The following is a 23,645-nucleotide window of genomic DNA, read 5'->3' as shown; positions in this document are numbered from 1 at the left end:
GCCGGGCTCCGCATCCCGACACCCTCTGGTTGGTTGCGGACAGGCCAATGGTGTGCGAGCTCTGCCTGTCCTTCTGTCCCCACGTGGGGTAGGAGCCGTCTGCCCCCCCTTTCCTGCTGCCTGCACCTCCTGCCTGCACCCTCCTCACCCCATTGAGCCCCCTTGAACCTCCCTGCCCCTCCCACCTGCATCCTTCTGCATCCCGCATCCCTACCTGCATCCTTCTGCATCCCGCATCCCTCCTACCTGCATCCTTCTGCATCCCGCATCCCTCCTACCTGCATCCTTCTGCATCCCGCATCCCTACCTGCATCCTTCTGCATCCCACATCCCTCCTACTTGCATCCTTCTGCATCCTGCATCCCTACCTGCATCCTTCTGCATGCCGCATCCCTCCTACTTGCATCCTTCTGCATCCTGCATCCCTACCTGCATCCTTCTGCATCCCGCATCCCTCCTACTTGCATCCTTCTGCATCCCGCATCCCTACCTGCATCCTTCTGCATCCCGCATCCCTACCTGCATCCTTCTGCATCCCGCATCCCTCCTACCTGCATCCTTCTGCATCCTGCATCCTTCTGCATCCTGCATCCCTCCTACCTGCATCCTTCTGCATCCCGCATCCCTACCTGCATCCTTCTGCATCCCGCATCCCTACCTGCATCCTTCTGCATCCCGCATCCCTCCTACCTGCATCCTTCTGCATCCTGCATCCCTCCTACCTGCATCCTTCTGCATCCTGCACCCCTTCCTGCATCCCACCTGCATCCTTCTGCGTCCCGCATCCCTCCTACCTGAATCCTTCTGCATCCCTACCTGCATCCTTCTGCATCCCGCATCCCTCCTACCTGCATCCTTCTGCATCTCGCATCCCTCCTACCTGCATCCTTCTGCATCCCTACCTGCATCCTTCTGCATCCCGCATCCCTCCTACCTGCATCCTACATCCCTACCTGCATCCTTCTGCATCCTGCATCCCTCCTGTAGCATCCCTTCCTCCTCTTGCCTGCCTCCTGCCCTCATCGTCCCAGCTTCCTGCAGGCTCCTGCATCCTTCCTCCCTTCCCGCACTGCTCCTGCAGCCCCCTCCTCATGCCTGCATCCCTTCCTCCCTTCCCCTCTCCCTGCCTGCATCTCTGCTTGCCTTCCTTCCCCCTTGCCTGCATCCTCCCGTCTCCTCCTCCATCCTCACCGGGACCCCCAGCACTGGTTTCACCCTCACCCCCTGCCCACCTCCTGCCTGCACTGAGCTGTGGGTGCTGCTGTGGGTACCGGGGGGGGGATGCAGGGCCCACCCCAGGAGGGACACGGAGGCAGAACCAGCACCAGCCACCAACGGTTCATATATTTATTCATAAGCCAAGTTATCAATAAAAAAGTTCCATACTAAAAGGCCTTTACATAGAGTTTGCTGCTCATAAAACCTTTGTGTTTTAACCCTTTTTTTTTTCTTTTTTTTCCTTTTTTTTTCTTCTTTTTTTTTTTACATTGATTTTATTTTTTTTTTTTTGCCCCATTTTGTGTGTTTTTCATTAGTGTTTACACTGGAAAACCCCCTGTACACATTTACAGCGCGGGGCAGCGGCGGGCAGGGCTCGGCGGGACGAGCCAGCGTCCCCCGGCACCGCGGCCACCCCGCTATTGCACTGGGGCCGGGGGGGGGGCCCCCCACCCATCCGCACCCCCCGTCCTGCCGCCACAGCCCCCCCTCCATCAGCGCTGCCCCGCTGGCCTCGTCCCAGCCAGGCTGGGGGATACAGTGCACTGAAACGGAATCACCCCCCCCCAAACCCCATATTATTAATAATTCCATATTTTTTGTGGGATTTTTTTTTGTTGTTGTTGTGTTGGAGTTTTTTGTTTTTCTGTTGCTGTCGGTTTTGTCCGTTTTTCTTTTGTTTTTCCATAAAACTTCCCCGAAGAAATACAATATTTACAAGCAAAATAAATAGAACAACACACCTGATTTCTGCTTTACCTGCTGGCAAACAGTCAGAGGTACTAGGGAAAGTATGGCTTGTAGGGGAGCCCCCCCTGTGACGATGACATCCCCCCTGTGGCCACCCCAGGCTTTGCATAAGTGCCGGGGAGGGGGTGGGGGGGGTGGGAGGGGGGCTGCCCATCGTCCATGGGGGTCAGCAGAGGATGGGCACCCCATCGGCGGTCACCAACCGGCCTGTGGTGGGGTCGTAGGTGCCAGCCAGGTAATAGAGGTCCTGCCGGTCCTGGTACTTCTTGCTTCGGGTCATCTGCTCGTAGTGCTCCCGCCCCACCACTTGGCACTTGTGGGAGATGGTCTGCACGTCGTTCTCGTCCTCGTGGCACGACTGGTACAGGGCGTTCTGCAACGGCACCGCAGCACGGTGTCACCATCCCTGCGCACCCGGTACCCCCGTGCCCGGCCGCCCATCCCGACGCGGCGCAGCCCTCACCTTGCCGTCGCTCTGCCGCTTGCCCAGCTTGGTCTCCTCGGGGTGATAGAACCACTTGACCTTCACCACCATGTTGCTGCCCCAGGACTCCCACATGCTCTCGATGCGGCCGATGTAGGGCAGGTTGGGCCGCCCGGCCGAGAGGAACACGGCGCAGTCCCCGATGCGCAGCGTCTCCTTGCCCCGCACGATGGCCTTGTAGAACAGCTTCCGCGCCTTGCCCTTCATCCCCCGTCGCTGGGGAGGGTGGGGGGGGCAATGGGGAGGGGGTCAGGGGTGGTGCATGGACCCCCCCAAACCCGCATGTACCCGCTCTGACAGCCCACAGGCACCCAGGGCCAGCAGGGTGGGATGCTCTCAGGGCACCCATCCGCTCACAGACACCCAAGTGCCACTGCTGGTGCAGCCCGCACCCTGCACTGAGCACCCCGGCACCGTGCCCAGCGCACCCATCCCACGCATGCACGTCCTTGGTGTTGCATATCCAGGCGCCGTGCCCCGTGCACCGTGTTCCATGTACCCTGCCCCATAGCTCTGGGCATCCCCGCCGTGCCTGGCACCAGGCTCCATCCCTACCTGCGTGGGGTTCCCCGACCACCTCCAGAGCTGGCGCGCGGGCAGGAACGCGGAGATCTTTGGCCGGTTTTCCACCGAGGGCAGGCGCTGCCTCCGGGAGAACTCTTTGGCTTTGGAGAAGCTGATGGCCTCCTTGCGCTTGAGCTTGGCCTTGGGGCCGGCGGCGGCGGCCTTGGTGAGGAAGCAGCGCTGCGGCGCGCTGCCCTTGGAGCGCAGGGCCTCCGGCTGCGCCAGCAGCGCCGGCACCGGGTGCGAGAGGCAGGTCTGGAGCAGCAGCGTGGAGTCCTCGTCCTCGGAGCTGTAAGAGGAATCCTCGTTGTCCGAGGAGCAGAGGCTGGAGGTGGAGATGGAGCCGGAGCTGGAGGAGGTGGAGGAGCCCGAGGACGAGGAGGACACCGAGAGGCGCGTCATGAAGCGCGAGGGCACCTCGGCGCCCAGCCCGCCCGGCTCCTCGTCCTCGTCCATGTCCGAGTAGGAGCTGTGGCAGTCGCTGTCGCAGTTCAGGGCGAACTCTGCCTGCCCCGAGTACTTCCGCAGCGCCAGCCCCACGGGCAGCGGGTGCACGGGCGCGCGCCCCTTCCGATCCTTGGCGCCCAGCGCCGCGTGGCCGTAGCCGTGGCTGGAGAGCGGCCGCTCCAGCTTGGCCCCGAAGTCCTTGTCCGCCAGCAGCAGCGCTTTGCAGGTCTTGTTCTTGGGGGACGTCACCCCCTCGTGGTCCAGCTTCACCAGGTACTCGCTGCCGCCCTTCCTCCGGCTGCTTTTGCCCATCTCCGCCTCCAGCCGCTCGGCTTTCTTGGAGCGCAGCAGTTTCTGTGCCGCCGGCAGCACCAGCCCGGCGCCGGCGCCGAAGGACGCGTAAGAGCTGGCGATGCGGCTGAAGGAGTCGGCGCCGAAGCCGTTGCCGAAGACGGGGGCCGCGAGGTGGTGGTGGTGGTGCACCGGGAACAGGGCCTCCTTGGCACGCAGCTTCTTGGCACTGCCGTTGACCTGGAAGAGGTTCTGCAGCACGGCCGAGCCTTTGCTCGCCGCCTTCCGCTTCGTCTGCGCCACGGCCGACCAGCTGAGCAGCGGCGCGCCGCGCCGGCACAGGAACGGGTCCCCCAGCACCGGCGCCTTGCTGCCCGACAGCACCTCCATGGCTTTGCCTGGGGGGACATGGGGGTCAGAAGGGGCTGGGGCACGTGAGGGAGAGCAGATGGACGGGCACAGGGCTGTCCCATGTCCCTGCATGTTCTTCCCTGTGGCCTTACATCCATTCCCCATCACCGCAGGGCCCTGCGCCACTCTCTTCTCCATCCCAGCCCCACATCCGTCCCTGCATCCTGTCCTACTCAGCTGCCCATCCTATGCACCCAGTCTTTTCCTTCATCTCCTCTCTCTCTGCATTGCTGCCTCCTATCCTCCCCCATGCCAGCATCCCTCCTTGCATTCCAGCTTCCTTCTCTTCAACCTGCCTCTCAGCATCCTTCCCCGCATCCCAGTATCCTGCCATAACCCTCTCCCAAACCCCTGCACCCCGTCCTTCCCTGCATCCCCTCTCCCTGCCTGCTCCCATCTCCTATTCTTGCCCATGCCTGCATCCCAGCATCCTTCCCTGCATCCCACCGCCACCCCTCACACCGCGCTGCCGGTGCCGCCTCCCTCACCGCCCCCGGTAAGGGGCTCCATGGTGGCAGCCCCCCCCGTCCCCTACCACTTTTCTCCTTGCCAGCCCCCTTCTTGCCCGAGCTTTTGGGGATCTCGGGGCCGTCGTGGCTGGGGCAGAGGCCGGGGGGGAGCTCGCTGGGGGCGGCCACGTTGCTGCACGACCGCTTCGTCCTGCGGCACGAGCTGGACACCAGCAGCGCCGGGGACGGCTCCGTGCCTGGGGGGCAGAGCCGGGGGTCAGAGCCAGCCCCACTGCACCCCCTGCCCATAACCCCCCCCCCCGGCCCGCAGCCCCCAGCCCACTCACACTGGATCTTGAAGTCGGGGGGCAGCAGGCGGATGTTGGACACCGCGATGTGCCCCGTGTCCCCATCGTCGAACTCCACCATCACCGCCTCGGGGTCGTCCTCCTCCTCATCACTGGATGAACCTGCAGCACGGGGGGCTGTGGGATGGGGCCCTGCTCCCCGACAGCCCCCCCCCCCGAGCATCCACCCGCTCCTCACCTCGCACCACGTTCCCTGGGTACAGGCACCGGGATTTCTGGCTCCAGTAGGCGCAGACGCGGGTGCCCGGGGGGAGGCTGCGGCGCGACTGCGGCCGCACATCGAGGACCTGCGGGGAACCGGGTGTTGGGCTCCATGGGGGGCACTGAGCACGGGACCCCCCCAGTACCCCCCCCGGGACCCCCGTCCCCGCTCACCGCCTCCTGCAGCAGCTGCTCCTGCGAGTAGATGCGCTGCCGGTTGCCGCGCTCGCCCTCGATGATGATGCTGTAGCTGGGGAGGGGGCACACAGAGGGGCTCAGCACCCGCACCCCCTGCCCCGGGACACCCCCCCCACCCGCGGGAGGCTCCCCCCCACTCACATGTCGGGGGGCTGGATGGTGCGGACGCTGCCGGCGTAGAGCAGGCTGTCCTCCTTGGGGATGAGGATGTGCAGCCCGTCCCGCAGGTCCTCCTTCTGGATGGCGCAGGCGTGGGGCAGGGGCGAGCAGCGGCCCCCCCGCGCCCCCCCGGCCAGGCAGCCCCCGGCATCCTCCTCCTCCTCCGAGAAGCTGCTGTTGTCATCGAAGTCGAAGTCGTCCTCCACGGTGAAGCTCTCCAGCAGCTTGCTGACCGCCCGGCCCTTGCACTGCGGGACACCGAGCTCAGGGGGGGCTTGGGGGTACAGGGCAAGGGGGGAGTCGTGTTGGGGTAGGGGGGTCCAGCTCCTGCCCCTCACCTGCTTGGTGGCCACTTTGCTCTTCACCTTGGCCAGCTTCTTGCCCTTGCTCAGGATGGTCTTGGCGCTCCGGGGGGAGAGCGCCAGCGAGAGCGCCCCGTTCTTCCGCTGTGGGGAAGGGGGGGTCAGAGCGGGACGATGGGGCCCCCATAGAGACCTTTGGTGCCCAACAGTACCTCCCACACACCCCAGTCCCTGCTCCCCATCCCTCTGCACCCCATAAACCCACAAGGGGCCCATCAGTGCTCCCAACCCCAGCCCATGCATTGGTGCCCCCCCCAGCCTCAGCACCCATCCCTCTGCACCCCATGGTACCCCCCCCACTCACCCTCAGGGCCGACTGCAGCACCTTGCTCTTGCGCGTGGCCTTCTTCAGCCTCTCGCTGGCCAAACGAGCCCCCTCGTCCCTCGCCCCATAGTGCCGGGGGTCAGCGCTGGCAAAGATGCTGCCGGCGGCGGCCGCGGCGCTGGAGCCGCTGGGGGCCGGTGCCCGGAGGCTCTCCTTGGGCTTGGCCTTCAGCTTCTTCTTGCCGCCCTCCTCACCCGCCTTCCGCCGCGCCGGCACCTTCTCCAGCTTCCCCGTGCCCGGCTTCACCGGCCGCCGCTTGATCTTCACCTCGCCCTCGGGGCTGCCGAGGCGGCACGGCCCTGGGGGGGGGACACCGGGGTCAGGGTACCCCATGGCTGCCCACCCAGGCCCCGCTCCCCACGTTCCGCTGCATCCCGTTACCTAGCAGGCCCTGCCTTTCCTTCTTCTTCTTGGCCTTTTCGTTGGCCTCCATCTTCACCACGGAAGAAGGGGAAGGTCCGAGCACGGCCATGGGCACCGAGGGCGGCAGGGACAAGCCTGGCTCGTCGTCACCATCCTCGCTGTCTGTGTCCTCATCGTGCTCGTCTGCAAGAGGAGGGGACGGCAATGAGGGACCCCGTGCACCCAGGGATGCAGCACCCCCCGTGCCCAGGGAGATGCTGCTTGGACCCCAAACGCTTGCAGCTGGATGCGTCCCAGGTACCCCCATCCTGGTGCCATCCTTACCTTTGAACGCCACCGGCTGCCGGGGGTCGGGGTCCTGCGGTTGGTACTTGGTGGCTTTGGAGCTCTTGGGCCGCGACAGCTTCTTCTGGATGCGGCCGCCGGGGTTGGGGTCTTTCCTGCGGAAGGGGCTGATGCCGGCGGGCAGCCCCTTGCTCTTCACCTTCTGCTTCAGCTGCGACACCTTGTGAGCCACCTTGCAGGCCAGCTTGCCCTGCGAGCCGCTCTTCTTGCACCGCACCTTCTCCTGCGGGGCACGGGGAGGTTGGGATGGGGCTGGCACACACACCCCCCCCCCGAGCACCGGGATGGGGGTCACTGGTGGTGGGGCCGGACTCACCGGGGAGCCCTTGATGCTGCCGAAGGCGGCCTCGGACAGTTTGCTCCGCTTCTTTTTGGGCTCGGGGTCCACCCGCAGCTCGGCGCACAGCAGGGACAGGCTGCTCTTCACTGCCCTGCGGGGGAGCGCGCCGTGGGCACGGTGCCTGCGGGACCCCCAGAGGGATCCCTGTACCCCCGAATGGGTCCTGCATCCCCCACAAGGATCCTGCACCTCCTGTATGGATCCTGCATCCCTGGCTGGAGCTGCACCCCGCAGACAGATCCCGCGCCCCTGGAGAGCTCGGGTACCCCCGAGTGCATCCTGCACCCCTCATCTGCATCCTGCACCCATAGCAGCATCCTGCACCCCCCCATCCACCACGATCCACCAGCTCCCCCCCTTCCCCCCCCCCCCCATAACCTTCACTCTCTCACTAATGTTTTGTGACATAAAACCTCGAGATTAATTTTTTTCTTCCCCTTTCCCTTCCGTCTTAATTGAAGGGCCCATTTAGCACAGATTTAACTGTTATTAGGGCCGGGGGGGCCGGGGGCCGCGCGCACACGCGCGCTCCGAGCGTGTTTGGACTCGCTCGGAGGATTTATGCAAATGGGCCTGTCGGGAGAGGCAATTTGTAGTGGAGAAGGACAATTATACAGGGCCCGGGAGTGGGGAAACGGCTGCGCCGGGCGGCTAATGGGTAATAATAAAGCGCCGGCAGCGATGAACGCCGCTGCAGCGTGACCAATGGCTTTATACGGCACAGATAAAGAGGCTTTTATGCAACGCTGCTCCCATGGTCGGCGGTGGGGGATACACGGTGCTGCCACCCAACCGAGCCCCACACCATGGGGTGACGGGGGGGGGGGATGCGATGGGGCAACGGGGCGGCCGGACCCCCCCGTCTCCATCCCCACCGGGCGGTGCTGGCCCATCCCCGGGGGCACGCGGCGCCGGTCACTCACTTGACCTTGCGGCTCTCGGCCCTGCCCAGCGCGCTGGAGTGCTTGCGCTTCCTCGGCCGCCCCGGCCCGCGCCGTGCGGGGCTCCGCGAGCTCTCATCACGCCTGCAGCCGCGGCAAGAGCAAGGGCAGCCTGAAGCCACGCGGCAGCCGCAGCCCCTGCGCAGAGCCCGGCTGAGCACGGGCCCAAACTCATCGCACCGGTGGTCGGCACTTGGGCTTCCCGGGGATGCCTCCCCCCACCACCACCCCTGCCCGGGCACGGGGACGGGGACCGGGACGTACTCGTGGTCATGGCGCCTCTGCAGCTTCACCAGCTCCCGCTGCTTCTCCTTGTAGCGGCGCTGGAGCTCCGCCAGCCGCATCCGCACCTCCACCTCCTGCGTGTTGAGCTGCTCGATGGCCGCCTTCAGCGGGCAGACCTGGGGGTGACGGACGGGGTGGGCGGCTCGCAGCCAGCCGCGGGGCGCAGGCCGGGCGCAGCTCACCCCGCATCCACAGACACTCACGGCCTTGGCTTTGGGCGTCCACGTGTACTTGCGGCGGGGGATGCGGGCGCGGGGCGGCGGCGAGGCGGGCAGGGGGCTCAGCACCGGGGGGCTGCCCTCCCGGCTTGCGGCTGCCTCCACCAGCGACCAGGCGGCCGCCACCGTGGCCAGGTTCTGCAGGTTGAAGGCCAGCAGGTCCTCGTCCTCCCCTGTGGGCACGGGAGGTCAGTGGGGCTGGTGCAGGATGTGCCCCAGGCTCCATACACTGCCCCACACGAGCTCCTGTGCAACCCATGCATGCCATGGTGGCAGTGGGACCACTACCAGGATGAGAAGGGGTGTCTATGGGGCAGGGGGTGCTATGGGGTGCCCCAGGGTGGCACTGGGGTCATGCAGGGAATACTACTGGGGTCATACAGGGGATGGCACTGAGCACAGGGGTGGCACTGGGGACATGCAGGGGGTGGCACTGGGGTCATACAGGGAGTAGTACTAGGATCATGCAGGGGATGGCACTGAGCACAGGGGTGGCACTGGGGTCATGCAGGGGGTGGCACCGGGGTCACATTCGGCACACAGCTGGTGCTGCATGCGCGGCACAGCAGCCATGGGGGGGGCCGGGTGCGTGGCAGTGGCCAGCGATGAACTCATCGCGGAGCAGAGCCAAGGCCGGGGCTGGGAGGGACGCGGTGACGCACCCATCCGGCCCCATGTGCGGCGGGGAGCGGGGCCCCACGGCCACCCCCGGCCCTGTGCGGCACCGAGCGCACGGGGCCCCGCCAACACCCGCCCGCGGCAGCGCTGGGGATGCGCCAGGACCGAGGCGGCCTTCCCTGCCGGGGCCCCCGGGATTCCCTGGGGAAGCCGAGCCGGGAGGGAATCCCAGCGCCTGCCTGGAGCCAGCGCTGGAGCCAAGCCCCGAGCTGCGAGCAGGGCTTGGACAGGGCACAGCTCTGCATGCATGTAACTGCATGGGCACCACTCTGCACGCATGGAACCGCATGGGCACCGCTCTGCACACATGTAACCACATAGGAACCGCTCTGCAGGCATGTAACCACATAGGAACCGCTCTGCATGCATGTAACCGCATGGGCACTGCTCTGCACACATGTAACCACATAGAAACCGCTCTGCATGCATGTAACCACATAGAAACCGCTCTGCATGCATGTAACAGCATGGGCACCGCTCTGCATGCATGTAACTGCATGGGCACCGCTCTGCATGCATGTAACTGCATGGGCACTGTTCTGCACGCATGTAACTGCATAGGAACTGCTCTGCACGCATGTAACTGCATGGGCACCGCTCTGCACGCGTGTAACCACATGAGCACTGCTCTGCACACATGTAACCACATAAAAACCACTCTGCATGCATGTAACCGCATGGGCACAGCTCTGCATGCATGTAACTGCATGGGCACCGCTCTGCATGCACGTAACCACATAGGAACCGCTCTGCATGCACGTAACCGCATGGGCACTGCACACATGCAGCCCCTTCATGTCCATGCAGCCAAATATGCGTTCAGACACTCTATCAGTGCACAACACAGACCTGCACAGCCCTGCTTGTGCAAGAGCAGCCGTGTGCTTGCCAACGCTGCACAGCCCCTCCACTGCACACGCACCGCAAGATCCTGTGCCCTGCATGCAGCAGGCAGGGGGACCAAGGCCGTGCAACTGCAGGACAGGGGTGCTAGAGGTGGAAGTCCCAGGGAGGGGGGCACCGGCCACCACTCACCTTCCAGCGCCAGGTCGCAGCGGCGCCGGCGCAGCTCCAGGTCTGCGAGCTCGCTGAGCAGGGCGATGCCGGGGATCCCTGATGCGCAAGGGGCGGGCGATGGGGGCGCCGGGGGGGGCTCCGCGGGTGATCCCAGCGCCGGCAACTCCCCCAGGTCGATGCCAGCGGCGATCAGCGCCTCCAGCCCGCCCGGGCAGCCCTGCCTCCCGCCGGGGCTGTCCCCATCCTCCTCATCGCAGCTGTCCTCGGGCTCGGAGCCATCGCTGCCACCCTCCTCCTCTTCATCCTCCTCCTCTTCCTCCTCGGCAGCGGGGGGCAATGGGGAGGCTGCGGCCGCAGGCGCCGGGCGCTGCTGCTCGGGCAGGCTCTGCTCCGGTGCTCCCTGCGCTGCCTCCCGGCGCGCCCCGAAGGGCACCGGTGCCCGCTCCTCGGTGCCCGCCGGCGCCGCCGGGGCCCGCTCCCCGCAGAGGGGTCCCGGTGCCAGCAGGAGGTGGTGCCGGTGCAGCAGAGCCCCGGGACCCTCGGCCATGGCCCCCCCGGCCGGCGGCTCCCGCGGGGGTCCCGGCTCCCGCAGCGCCTCCGCAGCGGGGCTGAAGGTCCGGGACTGCTCGGGCTCTGCCGGCGGGGACCCGGCGTGCATCGTGTCGGGATCGGCCGGCTCGGCAGAGTGCGCCTCCGAGAAGCCCATGGCGGCCGCGGGGTAGCTGTATCCGGGGGGCAGGTCTGCGGGAAGCGGGTGATGCTCAGGGGGGAGCCCCTCAACGGGGCTCCATCGCCCACCCTCCTCCTCATCGCTGCCGCGGTCCTACCTGGCTCCAGGGACTTGGGGTAGTCGCGGGGCGGTTGCCCCTCTCCGCGCTTGTCCTCGCCGTCGCTGCCCTTGCTCTGGACGGGCAGGGGGCTGTCGGCCGGGGAGCGCGGGGCCACGGCGGAGCTGGCGGCGGGGCAGACGGGTAAAGTGCAGGGGGCCGTGGGCAGGGTCACGGGGCACTTGGCCGGGTGCCGCAGGGCCGGGGAGTGGCAGCAAGGGGACAGCTTGGGGGGCCCGGGCGCCGCCGAAGACAGGCCCTTGGCCGGGGGGTTTAAGGCAACTGCTTTGTGGGAGGGCTTGAGGGGCTTCTCGGGACCCCCGTCCTCCAGCTCCAGGGGCTGCTCCTCCGGCTTCCGCTGCGGGAGACACCGAGGTCAGCACACGCCGGACCCACCACCAGCCCTGCCCCGCATCCCTGCATCCCTGAGCCCTGCCCAGCACCACACAGCCCACATCCCCTGCCCCACTGCCTGGCCGCAGCATCCCCATCCCTGCCCCACATCTCTCACAGCAGCATCTCCCACATCCCCACCCCGCATCCCAGCCCCCCTCCAGCCCCACAGCCGCTGCGGGTACCTGTCCGTGCGCCTGGCGCTGGATCTCGAGGGCCTGCGCCGCGCGCTGCTGCTGCTGCAGGGCGTAGAGCTCCTGCTGGCGCAGGAACTGCGAGCGTGGGTACACGGGCAGCTGCCCCGTGTGCTGCAGGTGGGCACTGGGGCCCCGGCCCGGGTACATCGGGGGCCACAGCGATGCCTGGTCCATCACGTCGGCTGCCGGTGGGGAAGGGGGTCAACCGGGGACCAGCATCGGGGTCACCCCGCAGACCCCAGCCGTGTCCCCCTTCGCCCAGCTGTGCATCGCCAGCATCACCCACAGGGACCCATCTCCCACCCCTGCATGACCAGCAGCACCCATGGGGACCCCATCTTCCACCTTAGCACACCCAAAAGCACCCAAAGGACCCATATCCCAATCCTTCCCCCCCAAAAAAGAACCCACAAGGACCCATTTCCCACCCTGCTGCCCCAAAAGCACCTCTGGGGACTCCACCTTCTCCCCAGCCCTATTACAACCCCCGTAGCAGTAACCCCCAGCACAAGGTAGGGGTGCCCGGTGCCAGCCTCACCCAGCGTGTGTGGGGTGCCATGGGCGGGGGGCTCGGTGGGCAGGATGACGAGCTGTGCAGGGGGGTCCTGGGACAGGGGGAACACAGGCTGCATGGTGCTGGGCATGGAGGCGGGGAAGGCGGGTGGCAGGTTCTGGTGCAGCGCGGGGTGCCCGATGCCTGCGGGGCCATGGAGGAGCCGTGAGCACCGGCGGGGGTCAGCACCCACCCAGCCCCGCTCCCCTCCGTTTGCCACCAGCACTGACCATAGGAGTGGCCCCCCATCCAGATGGAGGGGCTGCGGGTGCGGGGCAGCCAGTGCGTGTGTGCAGGGTGCGCATGGGCAGCAGGGTCCCCTCCGAGCTGCCCCGCTGGCAGTGAGGACCCCCCAGCGATCATCAGGTGTGGGGTCAGCTCCCCGGGACACCCCCCCGACGGGTGCATCCGGGCGAACTCCACCAGCTCCTTGTTGTCCCTGCGGGAAGAGCGGGAACAGGGCGGGTGGCGGCACCGTGCACCATGGGGCACCCCCCGCAATGGGGTTCCCATATCCCTCCCCTATGGCACTTACTGGAGGAGCAGCTCCCGCGCCGGCAGCCCCAGGCGCTCCTCGCAGAGCCGGCCCCGCTCCTCCTCTGCCTCCAGGTCGATGAGGTGCATGGGCCGCGCGGTGCCCGCTGCGCCGGGACAGGACGATGGCATCAGCGCGGCACGGCCAAGCCCATCACCATCCCCGTGCCCCTGCCCCGGGTCCTACCTTTGATGCCAGCGGCCGCCCGACCCTGCCGCCCGGCGCCGCCGCCGCCGCCGCCATAGGAGGGCTCCGGCCGCCCCAGGGTGTCCTTCTGCCGCGCCACGGCCACGGCGATGCCCACGGGCGGCTGCCGCACCTCGCCCTCGCCGGGGGCCAGTGCGTCGTGCTCCCGGCCGCGGGCACAGTCGGGACGCTCCAGCTCCGGCTGCCCCTTCCCCGGAGGGAATTTGGCGTCCTGGTGGGCGCAGCTGCCCTTGACGCCCGCCAGCCCCACGAAGGGGGGGCCCTTCTGCCCCCCCAGCAGCGCCTGGTTGCTGTATTTCAGCAGGTTCTTCATGGCCGAGACCTCGTCCGGAGCCGTCGGCACCTCCTGGCCCAGCACCGGCCCCTGAGTCATCAACGCAGCCTGCTGCAGACTCGTGCCGAAGGGGTCCAGGTACGGCCCCTTCCGCTCCTCCGCCACGCTCAGGGAGGGCCCCTGGCCCTGCACGCCCCAGGGGGGCAGCGGGGGGCCCCCATAGCCCAGGGCGCTCAGCTCCAGGGGCTTGCGCTTGCCCTCGGGGCCGCCGGCGGCCGCCTCGGCCTCGGGGTGCTGCTGGTGCCGGATCCGCGCCACCTTCTGGGGTGCCGGCACGGGGCCGGGGTCTTTGGGGGGGCCCTTCTCTAAAGTGCAGCAGGAGGGGCCGACGCGGACGCCCAGCGGGTCGGGGCGGGCGGCGCGGGAGCAGTCGGGTGCCGGCGGCACCTCGAAGTAGCCCTTCTCCAGAGCACCCTTGGGTGCTCCCCGGCCGCCGAAGGGGGGCCCCTCAGCGGCGCCCCCTCCCAGGTACTCCAGCCCCTTCAGCCGGGCGCCAGGACCCCCCCACTCCATCCTCCGCTCCGCCGGCCCCTCCGCCTTCAGCGGGTGGTGGAAGGGGCCGCCGTAAGCAGCCGCGGGCTCGGTCCCCACCTCCCCGGGCCGCTCCTTGCCCTCGGCACGCTCCATCCCGCCGGCTTCCGCCGAGACCTGGAAGGAGCGGCTCTTGTCCGTGAGGTGCCCCACCGAGGGCACCAGCGTGGCCCCGCTCAGCTTCAGCTCCCGCCCCGCCGGCTCCGGCAGCGGGCACAGCACCTCGGCACCGGCGTGGAGCTGCAGGCACGGGAAGGAGCCGGCGGCGGGGCCGAGCGCGGCCGGGGCCGTGGGCACCGCGTAGGACACGGCGTGGTGCAGCATCTGCCGCCGCTCCACGCACTCCCCGTAGGGCTGCGGCACCTCGGCGGTGCCCGGCTCCCGCTCGCCCCGGCACGGCTCCTTGGCGCTGCAGCGGCCGGCGCGGGGCATGGCGCTGCCGGCACAGCTGGGCAGCACCGCGCGGCCGGCATCGCCCTCCAGCCCCTTGGCACCCAGCAGGCAGGACGCGAGGTGCTTGGGGCGGCCGTCGCCAGCCCCCCGCGCGGGCAGCCCCTCTTTGCAGTGCCCGTCCGGCGGCACCGACAGCACCGCCTTGTGCCGCTGCTCCTTGGGGTCCTCCTCGGGCAGCCGCTCCTTGGGGTCCCCCTTGGCCACCTTGTCCTTGCCCGCCAGGAAGCGGTCATAGTCCTTGGGGGTCTTGGGCAGGGCTCCGGCGTCCCGCTCCCGGCTGCAGGAGCCGGCGGGGGGCCCGGGGGCAGCGCGGGCGATGCCGGGGAAGCCGTGGCCGGTGGGCAGCAGGGCGGGCTGTGCGGGCAGGTTGCGCAGGTAGAAGTTATCTGGAGGGGATGGCACGGGGTGAGCCCCTCACCGAGCAGCGCCCGTGCCCCCGCGGCCGTGCCAGCGCCGGCGCCCCGCTGCCACGGGGAGGAGCACGGGGGAAGGCACGGCCTCATTAGCTCCGTTTCCCACCCAAACAATGTTCCCTATTAAACACCCGCCACAATATTGTGAAAAGCCGGAGCGGCGCTGGGACGGGTGCCCAGCACCCTGCGCCCGCCGGCCCCGCGGCTCCCCGGGGACCCGGCACCACCGCTGCGCTCCCCAGCCCCGCACGGTGGCCTCTGCGCCGGCCCCTGCCGCACCGGGGACGTGTTCGCCCATGGGGGGAGCCCCCCAGCCAGCCCCAGAGGTTGCGGCTGCCCCATGCACCGCGCTGGGCCCCCGGTACCTGCCTTTCTGGCTCTCGTAGAAGCGGTGCTGGCCGTAGAGGACGTTGCTGTTGCCGTGGTGGTCCAAATGGCTCATGGGCAGGAAGGTGGAGGCCAGGCTCCCGGAGAAGCGGGGGTACCCTGGGGCTGGGGGTGAGGGCAGCGGTCAGGGCACGCACACGGCCCCCATGGCATCACCACGCACAGCACCACGGCCAGAAAGGATCTCCTGGAGCCTGTGATCTCCATCCCAGGGATCCCCCCCTCACCGCAGGGCTGAGCCCCCCCCCAGCCCCTGTCAGCAGCTCACGTCCTGCAGCACCCGGCGCGGCTGCAGGCCGGTTCCCGGCCGCGCTCGGGCTGTCCATCACCGGCGGCCGCTGCCGGAGCCGCGCGCACTGCCCGGACCCCCCCGCGCACCCCCCCCGGCTCGCCGGGAGCCAGCTGGCAGCCGGTCAAACTACCAGCCGGGCCGGCTGCCAGGGCCCAGCGCCAGCATCACGTCCCGCTCCTTAACTCCATCGGGGCTCGCTCCGGACGCTCAGGTGGGGAGGGGGACACTGGTGTGGCCGTGGGGCAGCACCGGGACAACGGAGTCCCCACTCCGGGGGGGGTGTGTGTGTGTGTAACCAGGGCTGCCCTTATGGGGTACCCCCAGTGTTCTGCACGGGGACCCCCATGCGGGAGGGGAGCGCAGCCCTTGCTCATCACCAGTGACACGAGCTGGCCCGGCCTCAGCCGCGGAGCAGGGTGAGCATGGGGACTCCCTGCTGGGACACCGTGCCCCCCCCACCCCGGGGTGCGGCTCCACTCACCTTCATGGGAGTGCGAGAACCAGATCTGGGAGGTGCCAGAGTGGGGCCCGCAGAAGGCCGGCTCCGGGGGGGACGCGGCGGGGCCGCCGGGGTGGCTGGGCCCCCCCGAGCCCAGGCTGCTGCTCAGGAAGCCCCCCATGAAGGACGAGGCGGGAGCGTTCCCCATCAGGCCGCTGCCGGCTGCGGTGGGAGAGGACAGAGTCAGGGAGGGCTGCCCGTGGTCACACACCCCCCCCGCCACGCTCCCATGGGCACGCACACGCGTGTGCACACGCCTGCTGCACGGCTGTGCACAGCCCTCGCTGCACGTGCACGCGTGTCCCATCCGTGAGCAAACCCTCGTGCGCGCACACCCCTCACGTCCCTCGTGCACCAGAGCGTGTGAGGCACAAGGGGCACCGGTGCCCTGACCCTGTGTGCGCGCCCACGGCACACACATGTGCTGGCACAAGGGAGGCTCTGCACACGCGTGTGCTCCCCATGCTCAGCATCCATTGGCAGCTCTGAGCAGCTGCAGGACACCGGTGCCAGGACCTCAGCAGAGCCCTGGCTGTGCCATGCCGTGCTACGCGGTGCCAGGTTGAGCTGGGCCATCCCACTGCCAGCACCGGCATCCCAACGCCAGTGCCCCGGTGGCAGGAAGGATGGGGACACAGGAACATCGTCCCATGACCGGGGCAGCAGCTTCCGGGGCTGGGTCACGGCAGAGGGGACAAAGCCCCACGTGTGCACACATGTGCAGGCGTGTGGGGGGGACCCGGCTGCCATGGGGAGCGCAGGGCAGGGGCGCAGCCCCCACCCTGACCCTGGCGGCCTCACCCGCAGCCTGGGGGGCCCCCGGCACCCCCCGGGGAGGCCCCGTCCGGCGCTCCCCATCCCGCTCCGCATCCCGGCCAAGCCGTGAGGTCATGGTGGAAACATGGGAGCCGGTGGCCAGCGGCCGGGTGGGAGCTGGGGCAGGGGGGGGGCCCGGCCACCCCTCACCGCCTGAACCTGCTCTCCACATCCATGTGTGCCAGCACGGGCTGGCGGGGCCATGGCCACTCGGCCCCTGCCCGGCACGGCTCGGCACGGCGCGGTGCGGAGCTGCCCGGGCTGGCCGGCCGCCCGGCCGGGGCAGGAAGCGATGCTTTGCTCTCTAAGCCGGCCCACGCTCCCCAGCTAATCCCTCCGGGATGCCTCTGGGATGAGTGTCGGGATGTGGTTTCAGGCAGCTCGCTCCTTCCTACGCCGGCCGGGGACCGGGATGGGGCAGGGGCGCGTGGGCACGGCTGAACCCTGGGAACCGGCACCCCCAGCTCTGCACACACACACCCCGGGCTGGCTGGGCACATCCCGCTGTGCCAATGCGTCCCAAAGGAGCCGTGCCCAGAGCTGCCCACTGTGGTGGTGCCGCGAGCCCCGGCGCGGGGTGTGGAGCCGGCAGCGTGCCGGGCGGCTGTGCCGGGCAGGAAGCCGAGGTTTTCCAGAACGAGCCTTTTCTGGAAGCTGTGAAACAGGCTGTAAAAGAATCACACCCCCTCCGTTCCCGCTGCTCCGATGGCGGCGGGGCCTGGCTGGCGCGATGCATCCCGGCGGGAATGGCGGGGCCACGGCCGCCGCTCCCCACGGCTCCCACCCGCTGACTCACAGCCACTGGCACGGATGCATCCCCCGGTGCGCATCGGCCGTGCCATTCCCACCCACCGCTTGGCACGGCTCGGCACGGGGCAGGACGCAGCCCCCTGCTCCGACCCTTGCCAGCGAGGACAAGGAAGGGTCCCTGACACCATGCACGGCTCAGGTCACCAGTGCAGGACGAGGCTGCGCCGCGGTGGGGCCGGCGCCATGGGGCCGGCTGCCAGCACCGTGCAGATGGACTGTGGGGTCCCACCCTGACCCCCCGGCACCGGCACCGTCAGCCTGGGAATTCCCTGGCCGGGCTCCCCCATGGCCAGTGCTGTGAGTCAGCCCCACCAGCACCGCCGCCTGCTCCCCGCTCTGCACCGCCACAGCCGGCAACAAAACCGCCCTCACTGCGTGCCAGCACCGAGGGACGGCTGGGCCACAGCCGTGGCCACAGCCATGGGGCTCCGGTGGGGTTTGGGGGGCCATATGGACCAGGGTGGAAACCCCGGCAGCTCTGGCACAGCCACAGCCATGCCACACTGCCCCGAGCAGGGAAACTGAGGCAGGGGAAAGGGGTGGGGATGCGCTGATGAGTTCTGGGGCTGTTGGCACCCAGGACCCCCCAAATGGGGCTGGGGGGGAGGCAGCAGCTGGAGGAAAGGGTTAATAACAGGGACGCGAAGGCTCTTCCCCCACAGCACCAAACCGCAACCAGGGGGTCTGGGGGGGGTTCACCTTGGCCTCACATCCACCGCGGGTCACACGTGTGACAAACGCGCCCGGTCTCAGCACAACCGCACCGACAGCACCGGGGGGGGTGCGGGATGGGAATGGGGGGATTAGGGGGGGACAACAAGGGGTGATCCCCACCCCAAGGTGCTCCTCGCCCCCGCGCATAGATGGGAATGTGCCAGAAGACGGAAAGTTTCCCAGGCCAGCAAGTGGGGCCAGGGCGGGTCTGGGGGGGCTGCAGCCCTATGGGGGGGGTCACTCCAGCCACGGCTGCTCCAGCCTCGCAGGTTTATGGGATGGCAGCTGGGTCCTCATTGCTGGGAATGGGGGGGTCCCCAGACCCCTCTCCGCAGTCCCCCATGGCTCCAGGAACTGGGGAGCTGCACCCCAGGATTTATGGGCTCCATAAAGGAAGCTGTGGGGTGCAGCCCCCCCCCGGGACACGCCTGGGCACGGTGACGGCCCCGGGACGTGCGTGGGGTTGAGTTACTCCCTTGGCTATTTCGGGGCTGGAACATTCCTAATATCCATGCGGAGATGCCGGGAACTGGCAGGGACCCTCCCGCACCATGTCCCCAAGGCCGGGCACCCCAGGGACGTGCCACCCCCGGCCCCCAGACCAGGATGTGACCCCCAGCCCCCCCCCCCCCCCCCAGCCTTGTGCTTCGCAACCCACGCCGCCCCGTTAAATATTTGCCAAATGAGAAATAAGTGTAATATAATTTCCTCGGTGTTATAATTTAAGATTAATCCATATTGTTATGGCACTAAATAAATGCCGTAATATTGAAATGCAGTTCAAATGAGCTTGACAGAGTGCCAGCAGTACAATTAAAACGTTATCCGATGGGTAATCACACGGCAGTCGCTCCGTGCTAAGTGCCACTCGCAAGCTGTCGGCTTTCGGCGCAGGGAAGGGGAGGACGGAGCCGCCGGGAAGCCGCGCGCTCACACCGGGGCTCACGGGGACGGTGCCCGCTCCTGGCCCGCTGCACGCTCCCGTTTGCACACCCGACGCACGCCGTTTGCGATGTCCAGGGGCCATCTTAGGAGCAGGAGCAAGCCCGGCGTGGGCTGGGATCATGGGAACGGGTTGGGAAGGGCCCAAAGGGTCCTGGGGTCACAGAAGCCCAAGGAACCCCCTGAAACTTGGGGTTCATGCGCACCCCTGCAAGCATCACGCCCGTGTGGTCTGCGCTGCCCATGCATGGAGCAACCCCAATGGGCTGGGAGGACCCGTCCCATCCCCTCCATCCCCTTGGGAATGGGGATCAGCAGCACTCAGTGGGGCTGGCGATGCAGTGGGGCAGGCAGGGCAGTAGGACAGGCGGGGTGCAGGCAGCAAGGCCACACTGTGCCCATCTGTTTCGCTTTACGGAGCGGATAACGAAGAACTCCAAGAATGAGATTATTGGGTGAGTGTTTATTTAGGGCGGGGAGGGGGCCGGGGGGGCCACGCAGCCCGTGTGAATCGCGGCACAGTCACCCAATTGCCAAATCCTGCTATTTTTATGTCCCGCCGTAATTCCCCGCTCGCCTGTCGCGGATCGCTGCCATCAGCCGGGAGAGCAACCGGATGGGGGGGACAATGGGGACACCACAGACCGTGGCGGGGGGGGGGGGAGGGGGGGGACAAGGAGATGAGGGGCCCAAAAGGGCACCCAAAAGCTCCATAGAGCCTGTCCACCCCTCCAGTCTCCCCATAGGGATCACCCATGGCACCGGCGGCACAGCCTCCCCAGCACAGGACCCCCACAGTTAGGCAGCACCAAGGGCGCGGGGATGGGAGCAAAGGCCGGGTACCCGCCGTGGGGTGCTGAGAGCCCCCCAGTTTGGTTCAATCACCGCATTCACTGGCAGTGACCGGAGATGCCGGATCAGGCCATGCCGGTGCTCGGCAGCACATCCCCCTGGGCCTTGGCGTGCAGCGGCGTCTCAGCACGAATCCAGCTCATCGCTGCCCGACCGATGAAACCACCCCGGGGTGATTCCATGGGATCGGGGGTTCTGCGCACCCCGCTCTTCCCACCGGACACACGGTGCGTGTGTGCGTCCCCCCGGCACGAGTGTGGCTAACGAGGAGCAGACGAGTTAATCTCACAATCTGGTTTAACTTTGACACCTACTTTTTAAGATGCGGCGCATGCGGCGGCGCTGGCACGCGGTGCCGGTTGGGGGACACGGAGCTCCGCGCCGCAGCCGTGCCGCGGCCTCACAGCTCCTCACCAGACCCCGGCTTCAGTCATCAATGGGGAAGCTGCGGCGTGGAGCAGCGCTGGCACCCGATGGCAACTTAATACAGGGACGGGGGACAGCTGCCGGAGCCCATCCGGATGCCAGCGCCACGGCACTGGCACCAGTTCGCAAACCACCGCTGCCAAGCTAGACGTGAACCAGCCCTGGTGTGCAAAGCAGCACCGACGAGGGGGGGGGGAGCCGCACACCCACACTGCCACGGTGCTCCCGGCAGAGCCCGGTGCTCATGCGAGCCACCCCGGTGCTGCTACACGGTGCAGGGCTCAGCCGCGGTGACAAACAGCCGCGGTCTCCACTCTGTGTTAGTCCATAAAAACATCACAAGGGCAAAAGCAGAAGCAAGCTTTGGCTCGGCCGAGCCTCTGCCGAAGTTTCCCACCCTCCGTGACCGTGGTGAGGCCATTGGGGACCCCCGGCCCTGCTCGGCACAGGGATCGCCGTGGGTGTGCCGGGGCGGTGGGACCGCGGCCCCCAACCGGGCCGTGCCACGATGGGGGGCTCAGAGGCTGCCCCCGGGGGTCTCCAAACTCCCCCTCCCCATCCGCGGGCAGGGCCGCGGCTCCCCACGCCCCGGGCCCCCAGTGCCGTCTCGTGCCATCATTTGCATGGTCGCGGTGCCAAAACCAGGCGCAAAGCGAAGCATTTGTTTGCAATAAGCGCGCGGGGCTGAATTATGGCTTTAATAAAACCAAGAGAAACACTTCTTTTATCGCCCCTTCCCAGGGCGGCCTCCGGCCCCCGGCGCTCGGCAAAGGCTCCTGGGAGGTGTAGTCCCGGCCGGACGCCGGGAGCCATTTGGGGGAGCTTGGCCGGACCCCGTCCCCCGTCTTGGGCCGCCGCGGTACCCCGGGGCTGCCGCGTGCCGCGCCGGCAAACCGCGGGCTGGCTTTCTTTGCTGGGTGGGGTAATTATCAATCACAGGCGTTAATTACGGCTCCGCGCGCTGCCGCCGCTCCCGGCCCCACGGCACGGCCGCGGCTGGGGGCACACGGGGGTGCCGGGGTTGGGGTCCAGCCCTGTGCCGCTCGGGGCACTCGGGTCTCATTGCTGCGGGCTCCAGCAGCGTTCCCGGCAGCTCGCCGGGAAGGGCTCCGGCTGTGCCGGCCCTGCCAAAGCCGGGAATATTTTTAGCTCTTTCTGTTGTTGGGTTTGGCTTCTCCTTTTTTTTTTTTTTTTGGTTTTTTTTTTTTTCCTCTCTTTTTTTTTTTTTTTCCCCCTTCCAGGCGGGTTTCTGCCGCGGTATTTTTAGCCTGATCCATGTTATTTTAACAACCTCCGCTGCGTTCGGGCTCCCATGTGTCGCCCAGGCCCCAGCGGGAGCGAGGGTCCGGCCGCCGCGACACCGACACGGCGAGAAGCCAGAGGGAAGCCAGCGGCACCCCGGCGCTGGCGTCCCCCCGGGATCCCCCCCCCCCGTCACCATAGAGAGGGGCCGAGCCCCCGCTCCGATCCCCCACTACGGCGATGGGCACGGGGGGGGGGGGGAGTCCGGGGAGCCCCCCCCCAGCCCTGCGGGGGGCCCGGCTGCAGCGTGGGGGCCTCCGGCACAAAGCGAAACCGCCCCGGTCCGGGCCCGATCCGGCGCCGCCTCCCCGGCACCCCCCGGTGCCCCGCGGTTTCCATGTCCGTGCCGGAGCCGTGGGCACCCCCCCGCCCCGCGCCGGCCGGGCCGTGCCCCCCGCCCTAATCCACGCACTAATTGTAATCCCATTAAAGCAGATAGAATTTTATTAGTATTCACAGCTCATCAAGGCGGCGACAAAAACCGGCGCTGCCGCCGCGGCGAGAAACCCGCCTGTGCCGAGCCGGCAACGCTGCTCGCCACATCGGCCGCCCTTCCGCTTCGGCTCCATCCCGGAGCTCGGCGGCAGCAGAGCGGGTCCCCCCTATTCCGTGCCCCCCGCTTTAACCCGGAGCGGCCGCAGCCGAGCGCCCGCTGGAGACAAAGCCACGGATGCCGGCGCAGCGGCCGGATCCGGCGAGCCCCATCCCGCTGCCGGCGCGGCTGGGCCGTACCAGGCTGGGCCGCGTGTGCCGCGCTTTGTCCGGCTCCGGCAGCTGCAGCCCGTTCTCACCCTGATGCTCCGGGGCTTTATATAGAGCCGGTGCTCGCTGACCGTTCCCCGCCGCACCACGGCACTGCCGCGCCGGCCCCGCGCATAACGGCCTCCTTGTTCACCCAGAAAACGCTTCCTTGTTCAGGCACCGGGATCGCGCGGAACCACCCCGGGAATCACGCTCCTCCCGCGCCGGTAAAGCAGGGAAATACCCCCGTGTACGTGAGACCTCGCGCTCCGAAGCCACCGGGCGCGGTGACAGCGGCATCGGCACAAAGGGGACGCCGAGCCCCCGGTGCCGTGTGCCCGGACCCCCGCGTCCCCCCCAGCCCCACACACCGCGTCCGGCTCTGACCTGTGTGCGTGGCCATGGTGATGGGCGCAGGGAAGTACTTGGTGGGCTGGAAGTGTCCGCTGGGCTGCACGGCCCCGTGCGCCGAGCCCGCCACACGCCCCGCGCCGTGCCGGTGGCCCAGGCTGCCCCGCTCCGACAGCAGCCGCGGCGGGGGAGCGAACTCACGGCCGTCCATGCCGGGGACACGCCGGTGCTGCCCGGGCGCTGCCGGCGGCGGGCAAGGCCGGACACCGACCCTGCTCCTGGGCGAGCCTCAGCGCCGCGGCGGGCTGGCTCCGGTGGCGGCGTGCCGCGCTCCGCGCCGGGGCTCCCGGCTCATCCTCCGCTCCTGGAGCAAGGGAGAGAGAAAGGAGAGCGTGAGCGCGCGGCCAGGGCCCCCCGGTTTACCGCACGTATCCCCAGCGAGCCCCCGTTTTGCTCCGGTACCCTTCGTGCGCGGCCGCCGATCGCCCCGGTGCCGCTCGCACACGGGTCCCTGTTTCCCCGCCGTCCCTGGAGCGCAGCCCCCCCCCATCTCACCAGTACCCCCCTGCACAAGCCCCAGTGCCCCCCCCCCCCCGACCCGTTCCCGATGCTCCCGGCACCCCCCGCCCGCCCCACCCCGGCTCTCCCGGGGCCCG

The 23,645-nt window shown here is 68.1% G+C and overlaps 2 protein-coding genes across 2 annotated transcripts in view; both read right to left on the bottom strand.

Annotated features, from left to right (window-relative positions):
- Positions 1-2,092: 2,092 nt before the first annotated feature.
- BAHCC1 (BAH domain and coiled-coil containing 1) lies at positions 2,093-23,514 on the bottom strand. Its single transcript, XM_057414216.1, has 26 exons — positions 23,026-23,514; positions 16,018-16,197; positions 15,227-15,349; positions 13,106-14,830; positions 12,920-13,025; positions 12,615-12,823; positions 12,370-12,528; positions 11,820-12,013; positions 11,242-11,599; positions 10,433-11,155; positions 8,705-8,892; positions 8,481-8,617; positions 8,199-8,300; positions 7,252-7,366; positions 6,915-7,158; positions 6,609-6,773; positions 6,207-6,526; positions 5,879-5,986; positions 5,523-5,788; positions 5,358-5,433; positions 5,161-5,269; positions 4,962-5,084; positions 4,701-4,871; positions 3,008-4,152; positions 2,432-2,668; positions 2,093-2,341 (listed from the first exon to the last, which is right to left on the bottom strand). Exons 1-26 carry the CDS (start codon positions 23,198-23,200, stop codon positions 2,135-2,137), a joined length of 7,665 nt encoding a protein of 2,554 aa, XP_057270199.1. The 5' UTR covers positions 23,201-23,514; the 3' UTR covers positions 2,093-2,134.
- BAIAP2 (BAR/IMD domain containing adaptor protein 2) overlaps positions 13,824-23,645 on the bottom strand; it is a 140,662-nt gene continuing 130,840 nt past the window's right edge. Inside the window, exon 16 of the mRNA XM_057414236.1 lies at positions 13,824-13,847. The gene's annotated coding sequence lies outside the window, so the exon portion shown is untranslated. The remainder of the gene's footprint in view (positions 13,848-23,645) is intronic.

This window comes from Pezoporus wallicus, unplaced genomic scaffold (genome assembly GCF_028554395.1).
Source record: "Pezoporus wallicus isolate ANWC-B61680 ecotype Strahan unplaced genomic scaffold, APGP_CSIRO_Pwel_v1 contig_11546, whole genome shotgun sequence".
NCBI lineage: Eukaryota > Metazoa > Chordata > Aves > Psittaciformes > Psittacidae > Pezoporus > Pezoporus wallicus.
Note: the sequence above shows the minus strand (reverse complement) of the source record. Positions and strands in the feature narration are given on the sequence as shown.